The following is a 21,051-nucleotide window of genomic DNA, read 5'->3' as shown; positions in this document are numbered from 1 at the left end:
ATAATCATCTCAATCAGATTCTATTTATTCACCTTTGCTGATGGTAGTCAAAAACTTCATATATTCATTTATTCACACGTAACTTTATAACTGAAACATTTTACGTCATATGGGCTATATAAGTTGTGTTGAACTGATAAAACTAATTTGAGAAATCTGTCAGATGTCCTAAAGATGGCGCTAGGTGGGCACAAGCGACGATTTTCCCTGCATTTGAGGCTCCTATGTGTATCGTCAGGCTCGTAGAAATTCAATTTCCTGCAGAGTTTATGATAAAAAAAACCATACACGGCAGAGCGAGTGACGACATGTTCATCTAGCCAATTCGTCCTTGACCACTCGTTGTTTCTCATCGCACCCGAAGCAAAGGAATTTCCACCAGTCCCTGTAAATTGTTGCTCCCAATTGCTGATGTATGTCTTGATTGCTGGAAGTTTAAAACGACAACGTAAGTTTTCGAATAGAAGTGGCAAGGAAGTATGTCAGGTGATTTCGTATCACAATGTGTAGTTGCCGTACTCTTTTGAAGACGAAGACTCTCACACGATTCAATTGCTCGAGATTTTCCACTGTAAGATCTTCCGAAATAATGCGTATTCCACACGTTATGATGGGACCTATATTGAGTCTGAATAAACTGATAGCGAATACAAAGAATAAGAAATAAGGCGATTTATGCAACCAACACTAGTTTCGGTGATCCACGCAGTGAAATCTTCGCCGTTCGCGGGTAAAAACAACCCTAGGTACCGAAACCGATTTACACAAGCACGAAGCGACCCGATGAGGTATAAGATGTTAGTACCGACTGTGCTGTCTCCCTTTCAAAAGTTAATTGGCTCCGTCTTGGTCTGGCTCACGGCCAGTTTGTCATCATAGAGATGGGCTAGAACTTGCTGTATTTGCAACAAGTATATCATTAAGTCGCCTACGTACAAAATGACTTCGACTGATTTTAAAAGGGCCCTTTGCCTGAATGGATAATAAGAGTGGATTTAGGTTGTCCTTCTAAGCCTGTCTGAAAGGTGGGAATCCGGCCACCCTATGATTGATAGTTATTCTATTTTTCTGTAAAATCTCACCAAAAAGGTTAATCACATTCGTAGGAATACCCACTTCGGCTAGCGTCAGTATGACTTTGTTTCTACGGGCCTAGTTAAAGGCTGCATTGATGTCGATAGAAATTGTGTATAGCGTATTAAGCGGCGTGGCCAGTGCTCTCTTTACGCCAGTTATCAGGATCCTACACACCGTTTATATGGAGCGTTTACTCTGGAAACCATGTTGCTCGGTTGGAATGCCATGTACACTTTTTAAGAAGGTGTTTAGTTTTTAGTCACAAAGCCGTAAAGTAAATTATCACGAAGGCTTTTCTCCGCTATTTCCCGCCGTGATAATGGTGCGGGCCGCCTTTTCCTTTCACTAACAGATAGCATCTTTTTACCGGGCTGAGAGTGTACCAGTATGTAAATTTACAGTATTTATTGAGCCACCCTGCCACCCAGCATGGTGCTAGAACATAGGCGTTACTTAAAACGCTCGTTTTAGATTTTATCTAAATTGGCGGCTTTCTTGTTGCGTAGGCTTCTAAGAGTTGCATTGGTTTTCACACTGTGAAGTCTTGTTGAAGCGTAGCACGTTATATTGAGATCCTTTCTTCCCACGCAGCGGTAAACAATGGTCCGACGCGTAATACCACATATATTAGCGCAAACATCTCCGAGAAGTGACTTATGAGGGCCGGCAGCTATTCGAGAAAGCCACTGAATCGGCGCAGTGCGTTAGCATTCTGGTTAACATTCTGCACGGGCAATTAAACGGATCTTCAGCCGTTTAGAATACTTTTGTGACACGTACATTTTTTCGGCTAATAGTCTTAAAAAAGAAGATCAAAGGGTAGAGTTTGGGCTAAATCTCGGCCATAAGCCTAAGGGCTACCTGAGCTCTCCGGGTAAGGCTGCAAGCTAAATTGAACTATTATATTCGAAGGGGACAGAAAAGCCGATCTATAGATTGGAAAATTTCAACCAGATGCTGCTTTTAAGTTTCGGTATTCACCACGTCAGGTGGATGCGTTCTAGAAGTTAGTCTACATCGCGGCGACGCCACGTGGCGTCATACATTCCGTGCAGGTGCGACTTGGACAGTCTATCGCTGTCCCAGCGCCAAAGTCTGCCACCTCTGAGAGAGCACGATTTTCGCCCTGGAACTTTATGCTATTCCTGGTTGCATTTGTTGCAATTAAATCGACAACCGAGCTTGCTGCATGTCTTAGGGAAATCGATGTCGAGGTTCACTAACCAAAGCCCGCGAGTGTTTCTTGAAGAGCCGTTATGGAAGAGCCGTTATGCGTTTCAAGTTCCGCTGACCGTTGACGTCACTAGCAATGAGCAGAAAAACGCAGAACGAGAAGATAGCGCTTCCAGTCTACTATTGAACTTCTGCACCGGTCGATTTTGAATCAACCAGCCGAACATAAGCTACCATGAGGGGTAGTCGCTGGCTACGTATGGCAATAATATTATTATCCATTAGGTACTGCATTAAATCGTCTATCCTATGGTTGTAGGTGACGGTAATGCCTCTACTAGAGTGGCCTGTTTTGATATTTTTCATTGCCAGGCAATGCATAGAATAAAAACACAGTAAGTTAAAGGGACTAGCTGCCCAAGTCTTTATTAGTACGAGGATGTATGTCTATACTGTACAGGGCTTACGGGGAGAGAGGTGGCGGAGTCGAAGCTCATTTAACGTTCCACTGTGTAATTCCTACCACCTCCTCAGAGTTCTGCTTCGCTGCAAGCTTCGTGATGGTCAATTCAGTTCTGCGTACTAGATACTTTCTCTTATATTACGATATTGTGTTGTTGACCTGTATATATGAAATTTTTCACTATTACCAATAAAGGTGGATACATAAAATGCTGTCGAATGATCAACTCTGTAGCAATGTGGGAGATCTATAAAACAATAAGCGCGCTTTGTTGATGTCGCTTTATAATCGCTTATACCGTAAGGTAAAATCCATTGGCGCAAGATCCAAAAAATGGAGAGCGAAACAAACCATTCGAAGTCCAGGGTCGCAATTTTGACAATGTCTGCCGTGTTTGGCCTCGCGTTGTTGTGGATGATCTAACGTCGTTCGTTGGGCCTTTCTTTTAGATAGCTTCATTGACTTGAAGTAACTGGGCCGCATAAACATACCGATTAACCGTTTGGCTCTTTCGGAGGGAATTCTTAGTGCATGAAGTTCCCATAGCTCCACAAAGCGCAAAGAATTATCTTTTTTAGATGAACACCTAGTGGAAATCTGGGCCTTGGCTTTTTCCCAGGGTCACTTGTTCCGATCTCTAGTTTATGCTGATGTACAAACACTACTTCTCATCACTGGTAACAAATCTGGGTAAAAACAGACCGCGCTAGGCGTGATAAAGGCGAAGTGCTTAGATGCGACGCCAAGTCCAAATTTCTTGTTGGATTTGGAGAGTTCATAAAATACCCAATCTGTAAGTTTTTGTGTAGACCCAACAACAGGAAAATAGACTTAAGGTAGGTAAGGATGTTGTATGATAGGTCGCAGCCCTTCCCTTCAGCCAGTTTTTGAGTTCTTTGTTTTTCCTTAAAAATCATGTCAGATGATTGTCGTCAAACACAGATGGTTGTCCAGGGTGGAGGCATCCTTCAGGTCCCGAATGCCGTTTTCAAATTTAGCAATTTATTTTACATTTACATTTTAAACAGACCTTTTAGCGATCACGCCGTATATAAGGCAAATATCCCGGGCTGTTTTAGCGTTTTAGCCTGGACGAAACGCATTGTACAAAGGGTTTCGAAACTGCACTTTTTCTACATGGAATATCCACCATTGAGAAATTCTGCTCTTTCTATATCTTTGAGGAACTGCATGCACAACAAAATATTGTTACAATAAGCTGATAAGACAGAGATCGCTTTCAAACAATATATCGGAATGAGCAACAAACAAGGGGAATGGAAGGGAATTTTAATTTCAGTCTACTATGTTACATACTGCTAACGCTGTATGGTATTATAACACAGCATTCGAAAAATGCTATTAGGATGCCTTTGTGGTACAGCTGAATCATCGCAATCATTGGCGATTTTTCTGTCAGAAGTCTGCTAGTGCCTGGTAGTGATCCAGGACCTCGAACACAATTGGCCGACTGGAGATGTATGCCACAAACGCTCGAGTTACCGTCACTGTGATCTGTTTGTTGTGAACACAAACGTTAGACGAAAACGGTCAATGAAGCTTCAGGTTAAGACATTTTTTCTCGGTGGTGAATTCCGTAAGCTGCTTCGTCTCCTTTACTAGCCATTTATGTCTACTAATAATAAACGTCTTACGCTTAAGTAGCCCTAGGTTTATCTAGATGTAAATATATCATTAGTGCCATTAGAAAGCAGTACTACATGTTAGTCCAAGATCAGCATATTTTAGGGTCGCTCCGATATGAGTGTTTGAAACAAGTGCCGGCAAATGGTTACCTCTATCATCTCAGAGTAGATCTGGGTTGACGAACTTACATTCTGTACGTGAAAGAAACCAGGTGGTGGACCTTTAGCTGTATTTTTGAGAGGCTCTGTCGAAAACGCCTAAGGTGCGGGAAGCTGCAAAGACGAATACAGAGAGAAATAAAAAGTCTCAAATAAAGTAAAAGCCATATTGAATCGCGTCAACAAGCCGCAATTATTAAGGCAGTACAAAAAAATACAGCATAATGGTACACTCGAGCATTGTTTTTAGATGGTCAGATTATAACAGTTTCATAGGTAGGTAATGGATCTAGAAAGTGCCGTGTTCGCCAGATGGGTGTCAGAAATGTTACACGCTTCTTCTAAGATGAATGAAACTCTTTTACCGTTTCATTAATTTAACCGACGTTTCAGTGATTCCAAATCAGAGTTTTGGCCTTACCGCTAGTCATAATAGAATATTTTTAAACCGTTTCTTTTTGGAACTGAGATCTAGGGTTTGATGAACATCGGTTATTTTTAAATTACTTCCAAGGAAAAGATGAATGCTTGCTTCCTTAATCGAGACAATGTTTCCCACACAGTCACAAATTTCCCAACCTGTTATCAGCAATGTCATTTTTTCTATAGATACCAAGTTCAGGCGGCAAAATAAGTATCGTTGTGTGATAGTCTCATTAAGAGAACTGCTAAATTGGCAGAATTCACTGAGCTCTGTTATGTTCTATTGTGTTTCAAATTTTGAAATACTCTGTATAGTCTTGACGAGCAACAAACATCGCCGGAATCGTGCAACTTTATTATTATTATTGTAAAACTTTCAGTTAATGCGGCGTTGTAAAAACTGATGCACCCCATCACAGCACTTGTTTTGTTTAATACAATGGAAGATGCATCTAATGTAAGACTTCAGCTAGCCTTTAACCCGTTTTATCGCACACTACCTAAGGGTGACACAACAAAGGACTTGTCCGCGTTAATGTTATTATGCCTCGTCCATATTTAGGCCGGCGCATTAACGATGAAGTCATTGTCGTATCATTAGACGTGTGTGATGACACCTGACTACGGGCTGTTTTTTAACGGGCAGTCTTTGGTCACATGACGGCATGCCATGCATGCTGGGCTCTACGATATCCACATTATATATTTACGTAATATTTATATGCAATGGGAAAGACAAAAAAGTTGCTTAAGTACCTAAGGCGAACGTACGAATAATCGTGGATGGTGTGGTAGATATGTAAATAACAAGTTGCATCTGAAGAATTGCTCTTCAAAACAGCGCTCGCACAGCACCTGTGATAATACCGTGTTGCAATCATGTGTGTTAATTTATCAATTTCAAAGATTAGAAAATCGTAAAAATAATAACTTTTTGATAGCGGAAACTTTCTTATCTGTGGCCACAAACGGCAACTGACCACAGGCGTTACCATTCTTTCAAAGACATAATTTATTTATGCACGATAATTTTTCAATATAGTCCATCCAAAATGTTGGGATGGGGCTGAAAGTCGATAGCAGAAAATGACGGCGCTGTTATTAGAACACAGTCGTTGATTTTTATAGTTTGAACCCTCTCGGGAAAATTGTTGTACGGAAAATGTATTCGTTTTTATTGATAATATAAGACAAAAGGGAGAGGTCGTGCCCACTTCGATAAATGACAAGCAACATGTAAGAGGTGTATGATGTTTTTTTCATTTTGCTAAGTAAATTTGATAGAAATCGTTGTCTATGAATGCTAGCTTCACGACGCACTTCTCACAAAGGCTTCAAGTACAGTTATTGCAGCGAAAAGTCGCCTTTATATCGTAAACATCGTTGCGTGGGGGCCACCCGGGAACGCCACGTTTTAGTCGAGGGGTGACAGTTAATTCGTTCGCTTCTTTCATTCAGGGTCTCTACAGGATATATTCGCTATTTTCTCCATATAGAGCTTTGACCGATTTGTATTATATACTACGTATATATACCAGCTGATACATGATAGCCAGCAACAAGTAGGTACGACACAATTCGTGAGAACTAATAAATTTATATGGTGTAGGTTTCATCACGAAATTAAGTTGCAATTTTGGATCTCAGTAATTTTAATAGGTTTTTATGCTAATGTTACTTCTTAATTCAGTTAACGCTTCTGACTCCACTCTCCCATCGTTGCCTGCTAGTTAATATAGATTTTTGTTGCACCCTAAAAAATAAACGCAGCACTACGTGATGACCTTATTTCATAGGGTACGAACTCTCAATTTTCTCTTATCGAAAACAAGCATTTCGAATTATTGTTAATGTGTGCTTTGACGTTCGATCATAACCGCCGAATGTTCCCAAAAAGGTATGTGCACGCAAGTATCGCTATACAGTTGCAAGAGACAGAGTTTGTGCTTGTGGCGCTTCTTCAAGCTGTGGTTCACTGAGAATTTCTATTCGTGTTTCGTTCTGCAGACTTCTCTTGTCGACTGAGGATGGGCTCCCCTCTCGTTGGAGGCGCAACTGTAGGCATAGCCCCAATGGGTGTTTCCCTGCAGCTTGGTTCAGCAGCGTCCGCATTTCACGCCACGTCCAGTTCACCCCCAGAAGGGGGATGTTCCTCTGCTTCACCGCAGCATTCGTCCGGCAACCTGCCAACAGTCCTCATCACGGCAGCCAACGTTGAGCCGTTTCGTCTAAAGGCACACGCCATCCAACATGCATCTGCTTTCTTCGCTACTGCACCAGCTGCTTCGGCCAATGGTGCATTAGCAAATCTTCAAGGTTTGTCTGTCAAAAACTATTCAGGCTTGTATTTATTTATTAATTGGAACTGATTTTCTAATGAAATAGCAAATTTTAGTTTTATTAGTTTTAAGTGCTTTGAAATAGGTTTTTTTTATATAAAAAGGTAGCCCATTGCATTGTCCAGGTCACTTTTGACTGGTATTTCGGTTTGAAGTATTGGAATAAATGTCTAGCAATGATTAAAAAAAATAATAAAAATGGTACATAAGTAGTGTCTTCGAGTCTTACTAACACAACCTATTCAATCGATCGTATGATCGGTCTCAGTGTAACCTTAAAATTAACAACCCTGGATCGCGTAGTAAGTGGCATTGTTTGATCGAGTCGGTTAATAACATCAAGTATCGTCCCATGTAGTATTATTTAAGATTAGAGCGAATATTGTTAAATTAAAAAGTTCCTTTACACTCTTGGCAAAAGTGTAACTTTACCTTATGGGATTTATACTCATGGCTCGCTTTTTGTGTTGGGTATTTAGGTGCTAAAAAGCTAAACAAAGTTTACGTGTCGTTTAACGGACGAAACAAACTTCTAAGTGAAAACTACATTTGCATGATGGAGTCGTGGGCACATCAGGAGCTATTCTACAGCAACGGTACAACTGTCAGGCTGTTGCAACGAACGGCGACGGCGAGGGAGTCAGATGGGGACTGGTTGCTTCAGAGAAGATCGTTGCTCGGGAGCTGAATGATGACGGGAAAGTGGAACAGGGTATGCGTAACCGGGTCACTGAACGCATATCTACGGGTCGCTGAACTCCCTAAAGAGGGGCAAAGTTAGATCAACGACCTAGGTAAACCAGGTGTGAAGCAGGGCAAGAAAAATCGTAAGAAATAAAGCCCTGACAGCATCTGATGCCGTGGCAGGTTGATCCTATGTAACGATGAACAGTCGATAACAACAACGAGCAACCGTGTACAAGGAATTTACCACTGATGGCGATGGGTAAAAATATCATCACCTCTCGAACTGCTTGCGCTAAACGTACTAACGGTAAAACAACCATCACTTGCGGTCATTGCCACAACCAGCTCGCTTATTATGATGATCCGAACCACACCGATAATGACGACAGATCGAATCACATCAGCTCCTAGATAGCCAAAGAAAGACGTACATATATAGCTCACTTGCAGCTGTGCCCGTTGCGTTAAGTCCTCTGCCAACAAGCGAGCACAGATAGGCCAGGCCGACCGACCGACCGACCGACCGACCGACCGACCGACCGACCGACCGACAGACCGACCGACCGACCGTACAAGCACGTACTAATTTCACCCCTCTTCGCATCATCGCATTCAACGCCACAGTTACACATAGTGTCTATCTGTTTGTCGATAGGCGACAACGTTAAAGATGCTGGCGGTGGTAATGACAAACTTTGTGTAAGAGATCCATTGAACCCACAGCAAGGGGCTGGTTGGACGATTGTGAAACTGTAAAAGCTCATGCTAATTTAGGACGATCGGTCGGTCGGTCGCATGACGTTACATGCATTTCATTTAGTATACACAAAGAGAGCTAATATGCAAAAAAGTATCTACGCTATTTGACGGCATTGACTTATGTGTGCAATTGACTGTGCACCACATACTGCGTGTACGCATCATAGGCGGCTTGTCACCAAACGGATTTTACTATGGTGAGACATCATTATATTCTCTTCTATAAAGTCAACTAGAACGACTTCGATCCATCTTCGAGAGATGATCAAGCAACAGACCTGCTCGCGTTTCCGTGAAGTCCAGGATTTTAATAAACACAAAAACCAGATGTTGATTCTGTTCAAGCTATACGCTTTAGTAGTAGAGAACGCAATTACAGGGCGTTACATTCTGTAATTTGGCTTTCTGCTAAAAAGTAGGAAAAGGCTATCGATTTGAAGGAATTATGAGTTTTTCCCCTGCTCACACTCAACAAAGCACCGCTTTCTAACTTCCAACCGATGCGCTTTAAATCACTTTCAGATGTGAGACATGATTGCTTCCCAGATGTGCAATCAGCTTCTCCGTTTTTGTCCGTGACATTATCATTAAAATAGTTTGCTATCGTTATATTAATATTTTATATATCTAGACTGTGCGAAGCTGATAGCGGGTTATTATTAATTATATATCATCCGACAACATTTTAGATTTTGTAAAGGAAATAAGCGAATAATAATAGCCTTTTGTGCGGACGTCATATGACTTTACAAAATAATCTTTTTTTTTTTCTTGAAGTAGAGGAACTTCCTTCTATTTGTATACTAGTGTTGCAGCCGTTAACTCAAGTCTCGGTAAATTACTTAATCCCCATAGTGGATGTTTTATGCATACGTTAAAATGTATGCATGTATGCATGCTCCCATCCGCCTAGAGTTTCTAATTTCAACGAATAGAAAACGTAATCGTCTAGCGGGTGTATAAGATAAGAGGGAATATAAGACCAGATACTGGTACGGTCTGATGCTGCAGCACCGCTATGGACAACAGCCTGTTAGAAGACCAATACCTTGCGTAGATTCCTGGTCGTCGACACAAGCCACCAAATTACTACAGATGTTTTATTCGAAGGACGAATTTATTAACGGAAGTTGGCGACATCTGAACTGCATCTGCGGGGGAGGCAGGGGCCTGGTCAGAAAAGAAAATACAATAATCGTTGTTCTCTGAAATGCGTACAGCAGACCATCGTGGAGTCAGTTCATTTGTCACTGTTAGACCCATGGCAGGCGCTCACTGTGTTGACGCGTTGCTCCGCCTCCAAACCGCGTGGTCTAATTGAACGGGGAATGATACCCTTTTTGTTAGGATAGAAGTAAAGATCCTCAGATCGATTTCAGATAGATTTGCTTCTCAGTGATTGTTTTGTAATCTTTTTTTAAATAGTACTTTTTTTCGACACCAATTCAGATTGAAGATAATCAAGTTAGGTAAAACAATCAACTTTAGATAAAATAATGCGATCTCCAATTCTCAGAACAGCCTTGCATGTTGAAAGACGAAATTCGTAGATCCATTTTACTTGATGGAACCTACACTAAATATTATTCGTTCTACACACGCGTATAAAGTCTTATAAATCAACATAAAATGATTGTCTGTCGATATAAGTTAGTGATAAATATATTATTATACAGGCTGCACGATCGGGACATTCTTCATGATTGCTATTCCGAGTTTTCTTGAGCAAGGATAATTTCGAAAATTAACTCACTCAAATACGAACTCAGACGGACACACACTAACAGCGAACGGGACCCTTCTCCCTTTCAGTACTTAAGCTGGTTTATTCTGTCGAGGGACAAATGTCCATGGGGTGATTCCTAGAATAACACGCTCGCAACGCTATTAAAAATGAAGCATACGGTTTATTTGTTCCAGTATTTTGGGTATTGCGCATTTAGTTTTTCCTGCAGCTAGGCACATCAGTCAGAACTATATGAACTCCAGACATAGACTTTGAGAGGTGCTCTTCTGCTGATGATGGTGACCAAGCCTATTAGGTTGGCTTTGCAATTCCTGAAGCAGTTTAGAAAGAACCTTCTTACTGGACCTTCTTCATTTAAGTTAAAGAGAATCCAATATTTCAAATGTGCACACTTTCTCTTAATAGATAAATTAAAGGTACAAACATTATCAGTCAAGCTGAGCATACACACAGGGTTAGGAAGGAAGCTGAAGAGCAAAGTTCTATGCAGCAATAAGGACATCGATCCATGCATCACAGGCCGGCTTCGCAATGTACATGTCGATTGCTATATACACTGTGTACATGCACAGCACATTTTAGGTACCTGGTTTGTCACAACAAACCTAATAGAGGTTACACAAGGGGCAGTTCTAATTAATTACGTAATCTAGCTACGTAGTTATTGGCAGCAAATAAAAAAATCTCAATTTTTGGCAATACGTAGCTTAAAAAATGATCCCATACAATAGTACGCAGTCACGTCATCTCTACGCAACCTTAGAGGGCTTCAAGCCGGTACCTCGTACTAATGCCAGCTTATTAGTCATGCCAGTTATGCGCGGCAGTAATCCTCATCCGCTATGCATCCTATGCAAGAACACCGATGTGACTAGAGGATAAGGAGTGGATTTGCATGTTTAATGCTGAAGTCACATCGCAATAGGTAAATGGGTAAAGTGCGAAAGCTTCACGCCCAATTACAGTTCTGGCAAAAAAAATTACGGTGTTTCATTCTAAAAGCAAGCCGATTTTTCCTTTAACAAAAAAAACGTTCGTTTTACACGGATTTTAACAGCGAGCTTGTCTCCCGCTGTATTCCTCGTCATCCTCTGTGATTTCTTGTCTTCCCTCAACCAACTTATTTTGTTTGGTCAGATGCTCAGCGGTTCCAGTGCTAAAAAAACTTTCTTGGTTCTTGGGAAGGCCTCTTTGTTGTTAGATGTCCTTTAATCAATTTCGCTTGCTGATAATGGAAAAAAAGAGAAAAAATAGTGATCCGTCGACAGGATGTCTAGAGAAGGTAACCTTCCGTTTAAGCCCTCTTGGAATGGCTTCGATGATTTTTGCTTGTAGAGAAGGATGCATTTGCCTTGTCTAGCGCGCACCTTCTATACAACAGCTTCGTTTACCATGTTATAGGACACATACAGGGTCTTGTCAATTGTCTTGTTTTTTAAGAGGCGTTTCCAATATATAAGACACTTTATAACTCGCTAAACACAAATCATGGTCTTTTTCAGAAACCTAGTTTCACTGTAGGCTTACGTGTACATTCTGAAGTTATACATATCAATGCACTTGCATCTATTCAAGTTTTTCATCTTCTTTAGGTTTCAGCTACTGTTAAAGATGCAGGACGATTCAGGCACTCTATTTCTAGTGAAGGTATAGTATTTTGAAAGGTGCCATCGCCAACGTTGCGTCCAAGACAAGAAATCATCATTTAGGTTATTCTAGAATACTTAAGGGTTGTTTCAACCTCTGTATTTATTGTAACGTCTAAGCTTTAATTTTGAAAAGAAAATTTGTCGCTACCAGAAATTATTTTCTATCGGCAACAATAACTCTTTACTTACTAGTTTGCAAGAAAATGAAGATCTAAATGAAGAGAGGAAAACGATCTACCGATAAGCTTGTTTTCGACTCATTCGAGGGCTGGGAGGTGTGTATCATCCATAAAATGTAAACTGATTGATGAATTATCTGTAATTTTGATTTATGGCGAAAATGGTATTCAGGCAAGCTAGGCAAGCTAGGCTCGGACCCGTATAACTAATGCTTGGTGATAACTATGGGTAGCAATTTAATGCAATTAATTACCGTTTTCATAAGGTTCTAACGATGACCCACAAAAGGAACCCGGTGTAACAAATAAGTTGTTCTAGAAGAGCTCTACCTGCTTTTTGTTTGCTTTATAAAATTACGCAACTCATCGACTTCTACGTATACACGCGAACGGCTTTAAAGAAGCTCTCACTTAAGCGAAAATTGAGATTGGGCGATGGGCGAGCCGTAGCAAAGGCCGGCAATTTTGAATGTATCCTAAGCTGATAGTCGCGTAATCGTTTTAAACTACTGAATATTCTGTCAGAGTCTTAAATGTTTATACCTAAATAGTTAGTCGTTTGCTAAACCAGGGAAATGCAAGAATTCATTCAGCTATTGCTTTTCTTCACATGCGAGGCATCTCTAGACGAAAAATGACTTGAAGCTCCTTGAACCACTGCTGACTCTTGACTGCTGCTTCCTATACACTGAAATACCCTGGATCTGAGCCGTGAGATATTACTACGAGACACGGCCAGGCGAGGATTGACGGCACAACCGGGTCCTTTTCAGTCCTTTGCCGAAAGTATTAGCCTTCGATGTGTAGTACTCTATGTCACTTTTCTTTGCATCAGTTGTTGGCTATATGGTTTATTGCATAAATAAAAACTGATGCTCGTGCACCTTATGGGCGAAGAGACGTGAGAGGCGTGTTATTTGTTGCGATTCTTACAGACGCCGCTACTACAGCGTAATTGTTGTTTCAGACGTAAGAGTTCGTACTCATTGTACAAGGTTACGACTGCTACCACTGCCGTAACAGGTAGCAAACTAAAAAAATCTTTGTATGAAATGACGGTGACTTGGTTATAAGGAAGTCTAGCTGACAACCGATTGCTTATGGTAATCAGTATTGAACATTTTAGCGGAATCAAGTTTTAAATTGTTAACAGGTTTAACGCGGCTTGATCGAGCCATAAGATTTTTTCAGTTTAAAAAAAGCATTCGTGGATGTTGATGCTGTTACTGAAGATATTTACAGGTTAAGGATAGCTTTGTACAGTTGCTATGCGGCTGATCCTGATACAGACTTACTTATTACAGACCGGAACAATGGGACATTTACCATAATTGTTCTAGTATGTAATATCTATATCAGTGACTGGTTTATCGTGACGGTTCAAGTGTTAGAGATAGTGCTTTTAAGAAAGCTATTTTTGCCAATTTGCGAGTATCAAATGAATTCTTGTTCGAAGTAACATAACCCCTGAGAAAATTGGCTCTAAAAACAGAAGCCGTATTAGAGGAATATCTCTCGATTTTGTCCCAGCAAGGCTACATTCGCTCACTTACCATTAGTTTCTACCATTAGTTTCAAAACTTAATAAAATGTTCACCACTAATTAACAAATCACTTATATATTCTGATCACAAAGCGGCAAGGCATGCGTTTTTACAAATGTCATTAAACTCAAATCTGTGCCTTGTCAACTAGATAACTTTGTTATCGTCCGAGAATGAATTGTTGGTATAATCCTGATTCTGATGAAATAGCTTGTTAAGCATTTTATACGCAACGGCTAGAATTGGGTTAGGATTGGGCATTGAGGTTGGGTAGGAAGTCGTTGATTGTATATACCTCGACTCTAGTAAAGCATGCTACAGGACTGATCACTCACACTTCTAAAAAAACCCAAGAAGTGTTTCTGGTTTGCATTCCCACACTCAATCTCCTTACCGATAACTTTTTTATAAAATTAAAGGTAGGATTCGCCTTTTTAAGATATCAAAGCAACCGTAATCACACATGCTTGCATCTGAAACATTAGGGAATAAAAACGATTGCTCGATTTTGTCTTCTTCAATCCAAATCGTGATTGAGATGCGGCAATGAGCTTGTCATACAAGTAATCGCACGGCACGCTCCTATGATTCTCCTTAACAATTTCAAATATCTGGCATCATTGACTGTTCCATTTTAGCAAAGCACCTCGTAAGAACAAATTCCCCTGATGTTTATTGCAAGAATGTTTAACAAACTATTCCCGGATCTATTCGATACTTCCACGCAGTAGCTTTAACCTCTGTTCGACGACATTTCTGCTCTGGCGGAGGCATGGACTGCGCGATGCTTTTCTTGCGACCACGATATGCTCTAGACGGTTTTTTTTACCAGAGAAGTTATCCTCCTTTTTACGTTCATCGTTTTTATCAGAACGTTTTAACATGAATTTCGGCGAATCCCATATTACACCAAAAGGGAAGGCATTGCCCAGGTTTCATTTTGCTAAAAAGCTTCTGTAATGACAGCAACTAGGTTTTTCACTTGATGTCCTAGGATGTTAACCCATCCTTTATACCTTTGAATTGGCCAATTTTCGTTTTAAAAATGATTATATTAATAATAAAATTTTTGTAGCCCTAAAGGTCTCTTTCCTCAGCGTTTCTGGCAATCCTTAACAGATTCCACTAACACTCTCCGCTTTCATTGAGCGTTGATCTTCGTCACTGAAATACAGCCTTGCCTCTAAACTCATAATTCTGTACTGATACTTCATCGGCTTACAATCGGAAATAGCCAAAGACTCAATGTAAATATTTAGCAAGTCTTGTTTGTTAAGGATCTGTTGTTTAGAAGTTATTCAAATTTTTTTTGTCTCGGTGAACAGTTCCGAAAGAACTAGTAGTTAAAATGAGCTTATGTGGGAAACAACTTTCGCTCTTCGACTAACAGAAGCTGGCATCGTTTTTTTAGCGAATTATACACCGGCAGGTGTATAATTCGATAGGTCTCATTTTCTCCAAAAAGTAAAATATTACAACGAAATGCTTTAAAATTATGCCCGATCCCGTAATCTTTTACTTTTGAGCACGACTGCGCAACTGAATATTACTACGTCATAGAAGAATTACCCACTGCGCATTTTGTCTGTCAGCGCGGGCCGCCGCATAAAGGGATTTACGAAATCTAGTCACAATATTTTCATACGCTTTGAGCATTCACTTTTTAGTTGGGAATAGTGAAGTCCCTGTGTACCGTATCAATAAGCGGTACCTCATTACGATGTCAACACAGGCGGGCTGACTTCGGCTTGACTGACATTATATAATTGCATAAAATCTGATAGGCTGTTTAGTTTCTCGAATTGTCGGCGTTGCTCAACACTCCACATCGATAGGAAGTCGTTGCTGGTGAGCCGTATTGGGAATTTTCGAACTTAAACCTCGAGTTCACTTACCGCTAAGGCATTCGGCTTCAAAGGGTCGCAGGTGAAAACGCTAGACGTAATCAGCACATGACTAAGCCCTTCGCTTATCGAGAACCTCATCGATCATTGTTGGAAAATCCTTAGATGATTTCATGTCACCAGACGGAAAATTATTGAAGTGAATATAAGTTTTTTTACTATTTTGGAATTCACGTGATGCTGGCGTTCCTATCTAACGAAACATCCTTAGCTTCAAGGACAATTGAGAACCGATTCGGATGTAGAAAATGCGCTGCTAATACAAGTACAACTACCTCACCTTCCATCTCGGAACTTCACATTCGATTCAACAATATTTGCTCTGTTACGCTACATGAAAATAACTTATACAGTCGTATTGTTATCCGAGGCGGAACTGCAGAAGCTGGTAGGCTTAGTAACACGAGTTAGAATGGCGGATACGAACGCGGTCGTGAAATCGAAAAGATCGCGAACAAAGCACCTGTATGCAGTTGCTTATTTCCAACACTTTCGTTTCTCTTTTGTTGATGAAGACAATTTAGGTTGGCTGTCTTCATTTCCCAGCATATATATACACTTCTTAGCTTAATAGTAGTGTACTCGGCTAGTTGTTTTGGTTTATGATTTCGTGAATTACCTACATTACTTGGTTGAGCTTTCCGCTTTTTACATCAGCAATCAATTATACAGAGCTTTATATCGACTTGGCACTTTTAAGGTATCGCCTCTTTCCTTTGAAATTTTGGGACAATGCAAACCTTAGGTAAAAGGCTAAACAGTCAGCCGTCACATCAAATACGAACGAGCGGTTCGCCTCGGGCAATCTTACAATTCAACTCCTTTCGTAGAATTGTCGTTCGTAGAAATAGCTTACGCTTATTGAATCGGTCTCTAAATATAGTTTAACCCTTAACGATTCCTGACGAGTAATTATCATGGATAAACATATATTCGCTCACAGAGTCCTTATGCATGGCCAGATCTTACAAGGAAGATCTTGTACTGGAATTCCTCTTATAAGATTTTAATTATTACTTCTTTTTATAACAAAGGAATAAAAACTTCTGTCGATACATAAAGGCCCGTAGCTCAAGGAACCAAATACATGCTTATTTCAAAACAACAGAGTAAACGACTAAAACTTGTGTGCTTCATTATACGACGACAATGATTCTGCTTTTCTTTAAAATAAATGCTGTAGAGATGCGATGCGTTGCAAGCGACCTGGCCACCTCAATTAAGACGGTTCTCATTGTCTGTGACTGTGAACAACTCTGTGGCTTAACGTCGATGTTTTTTTGTATTTTACATCACACGGCAGACATCTAGCATGCCTACGCAGGCAAGTACGCGGCTGCCATCCATTGTCAGCGATGTAAAGGGTCTTGGCATACAGATTTACTTGGAACTATATTTTATGTTGCTCATAATTGGTTCAATGGTTTAAATGCTTTGCTATTAACGCTGTTGAATTTTATATTAGTCTATGCAAAGGCGTGTAGCCACTAAATGTATTCAATAATATGAGGTAGCTATCTAAACTAGAAAAACATGTGAATGCTATTGGAAGCACGAAAAGGCGGGTCATTCGAAAAGTTGAGTTCAGTTGTCAAGTTGACGAAGCGATGCAATTTATCCCTTGAACTCATATCTGAATTGTACTATGCGTTGCATATGATTCTGGAGACCTGCTTGAAGAAGCGCCTAGAGCTTTTGCCGAGGACCGAGAGCTTCCTTCTGACAGCCGGTGCGGTTTTAGGAAACACAAGGCTAGCGCAGTCGGCAATTGATAGGGTTTTTTAGGCCGGGTGAAAAGTCACGCAACTTCAAGATATCTATCCTTCACGATCCTGTTGAATGTGGAAAACGCTCACGTGCTTGAAGGTGGGCTAGATTCCTTAATACTTCGTTCCTTCGATCCTAGACGACCTGCAGGGCAGATCCGTGGTCAGCGGGTGGGCCGGTTTTTCATGTCGGCTGAAGTTGCTCAAAGGTCAATTTTGAGTTCTTTGCTGCAGATCATAGCGTACGACGAAGTCTTGCTGCTGAAAAACTTCTGCTCCAAAATCGAAACGATTACTAGCACAGATGATCTTGAGCTCACTGATGGGCAAAACCGACCGCGAAGCTCCAGCAGAGCGCAAAGACAATGTTGGTGAAAGGTCATCCTACTCATTGAGATGAAGAAATGCTCGCCTCTTACGCCTTCACGCTCAACGAGGAAAGAATCAGGTTCGTGGAAACAGCGATAATGCTAGACGAGACTACTCGCTGGGATCTGAAGACTAACGAAAAATGCATACCTGAATTCGCACCGAATACAGCTGTAAGGAACATTATTCTTGATATTAAAATGAAGATAACGCGGCTTGGTCAGAAGCTTACATGTGACTTTGCACCGTGCACTTACTAGGCACGGAGCATTCCAAAACTACCTTTGGGGATCGACCAGGCCCTTTCGGATAACCGTATTTTGTGCACAGTGAGCTTTGAAGCTACGGCTTAGCACACGCTGGCAGTACACAAGGGGGCTGCTCATACCTAAGAGCGACAAGCGGCACGAAATGTGACACTATCTATCTCCTTACAATGGTACAGCAAATTTGGTAATCTGCCTCGCATGATCGCGCGACACCTGGGGCCACAGCCAGCCAAGGGGCAGAGGGCTCTAAAGCGAGCGGTATTACGGGGAAGGGAACTTTTTTTTAGATTGTGGCTAACCCTTAAGGAGGACAGGCTAGGAAGGGGAACGAAATGTTACTTTCGTATACTGTAGTGCTGTCAAGTTAAGAGCTGGGGCGTTAAAATAAAATCGAAATGAATAAGGATTTACCTAGATTTGGAGATATTGAACGATAATGGCCTCGACGGAAATGAACCGTAGCGGGCACCTGAATAGCTTGTCCTTTTGGTGCAGCAAGTTTCACGTGTTCTTTTGCATTTAATTGCAATCAAGTCGAAATAATTTTTATTGCGCTAAAAGAGACAGATTGTTTATATGTTTACGACATTTCAAGAGCGTAAACAATGGTAAATATGTATAGCAGATACAAATATTCACCGTGTTATAGTTATCATACAAGTAGTGCTCTGCTTGATTTGTCTCTGAAGTTGTTTATATACAACTCTCCATGAACGGGTGTCATTTAGTTCCTCAGTTCGAATCATTTTTAACGCTATTATCGCTCTACACTACGGTATTTCATCTCTCGGACGCTGAGGAGCTATGATATATATCGTTCGGATCGTTGTAACTTATTAAACACGTAAAAGCGTGTCTGAAAATGCAACTCAGATCAAAGCTGAAGTAAACAAACCGATTCTACGCTCGTTCAGTAGTATTAATGTATTTGCCTATATATAGAGTTGCTAAAGATCGGAACACTATCTAAATTTGATAATGTCGAGATATTTATACCCATTTTCGAAACGGTAGATTTTACGCCCATTCTACGGATCGGTGTGGCGATTGATTCCATGGATTCTTTCATCCTGTGGATTGAGGTGTAAGAAAATATCGAGAATAGACCCCTCCTTGTAGAACTGAGTCATTACCATGCAGGGGAATCGGCGGAGATCATTCAAGGCTTTTACGCATGCAAGCCTTTTTGTAGGACTACTTTCGTAAAAAAAACTTTTTCAAGCTTGCAAAGGATACGTTTCGTGGAACCAGTTAGAGGAACACTTAAATATGATAATTAATAAGAGATTTTGCTTCCTTAAAGGCTTACGGTGTTTCAGCTTTAGTCAGATTATCAGAGATTAGATTGTCTAACATTAAAGATGACGCTACTTCTCGAGCGCGTATTTTTCGATTTACATACCAAAAAACTCCCTCGAGTTCTTAAGACAAAGCGACAATTCCCTCAGAATTCAAAGTAGACTTGTGGTTTTATCTAATGTGGATTATGCAAAGGTTAAAGGGTCATAATTGATCATATTCTCAGAATTGTTGATGTGGTAGTGAAGTTTTGTGTGTCGAGACCTGTTTGTAAACAGAAAAAAAATTTTCAAGTCAGATACGCAAACAGTCAATAAAACGGTCGGATGTACTGATAACATTTATCTTAAGAACGGTAAGCTATCTGAAAAATCAAAGCACATCTGCTAGAACAGATAGATTTTTAAGTACTACCGTTCTCGAATTTACCCTTTGAAAACCCAGTCAATAACAATTACTATGAAATTTTATCGAAGTGTATCAGTCGTAGAACATTCAGTATGACTTATATGTTAGCAATGCGTAACGAAATGCTTACCTGTTTTACCTCTTTCACATACTTTTTTGGCAAACTATTTTTCTCATTACATTTTTTAGTCATTATTGATACTGCAAATACTACTTTGCCAGGGCCATTCGTTAGTCAGTATTGAAAATTAGTATTAAAATGTGTATAATAGCAAGTTATAATACTGCATTTCGACGCGCCACATACAGCTGATTGAGAAGAAGTCAATGAAGGATGCACAAAACGTATCGACAGACATATCGGAGTAGCGATTTAGGAACTCAGAACGGCTTGTGAATATTAGCAACGACTTAATTCTAATTAAATATGTTCTTCGCGTTGTAAATAGCTGGTTATTAACAATTTCAATGAAAACATTTTTACTAAAAATAAAAAAGTACCGATTTATCACTACCTTTTGCACACTAACTACAGAGTACGAAAACTCGTAATTGACAAACTAAGTCTCTTCCGACCCACAGCAACACGATTAATGTTCGGGTCCTGTACGTCTAGAGTTCTAGGTATATAGAAAACAAACAGAGCTTTGTGCTCTAAGGTTTGCCATCTCTAGGTTTTCGAAGTTATGCCAGCTCTCGCTAGTGAGGCAACATCATAAGGTGATAGCAATCGGCATTGAAATTGAGGATTTTTGTGCGGAAATTCTGCGTTGTGTCGTTTTCTCGGACACTTTGCACTGCATGCCATTTATCAAAATTAAGCTTCTGTTTAAGTTTGATATAAAACGGAATAAGCGGGATCCCTCTGTTGTTCGATTAAATTAAGAGTGAATTACAAAAGAGCAATTTTGTAGAACTCTCTGTACAAATTAAATTTTGCATAATGGCTGTATGCTTACACCTGCGGGTAGTGCCTGTATCTGAAAATATAAACAAACTGTAATACAAGACCGTTAAAAAATAACTTATTCGTCGCCTTTTGACTTACAAATTATTATAACGTGAATTGTGTCCCAGTGTCACAGTCTAAAGTCGTGTTAACTGGAGAGAAACATTTAATTCAGATACAACATTTTGATCGTGAAGCTTTTTTTGAAATGCACCACAGCCTGCGTCTATGATGTAATCCCT

At 40.4% G+C, this 21,051-nt stretch overlaps 1 protein-coding gene across 3 annotated transcripts in view; it reads left to right on the top strand.

Annotated features, from left to right (window-relative positions):
- The window catches only part of LOC111268322 (uncharacterized), a 65,228-nt gene that overhangs the window by 7,388 nt on the left and 36,789 nt on the right, over window positions 1–21,051 (top strand). For 2 of the 3 annotated variants that reach the window (XM_022847227.2, XM_022847228.2), the window contains one exon: window positions 6,949–7,257. The exons of the other annotated variant lie outside the window; for it this stretch is intronic. In XM_022847227.2, coding sequence (XP_022702962.1) covers window positions 6,949–7,257 — 309 coding nt within the window. The remainder of the gene's footprint in view (window positions 1–6,948; window positions 7,258–21,051) is intronic. 3 annotated transcript variants of the gene reach the window in all.

The sequence above is a fragment of the Varroa jacobsoni genome, unplaced genomic scaffold, assembly GCF_002532875.2.
Source record: "Varroa jacobsoni isolate VJ856 unplaced genomic scaffold, vjacob_1.0 scaffold_1276, whole genome shotgun sequence".
NCBI classification, from domain to species: Eukaryota; Metazoa; Arthropoda; class Arachnida; order Mesostigmata; family Varroidae; genus Varroa; species Varroa jacobsoni.
The sequence above is the reverse complement of the archived record's forward strand: the minus strand, read 5'-3'. Positions and strand labels throughout refer to the sequence as shown.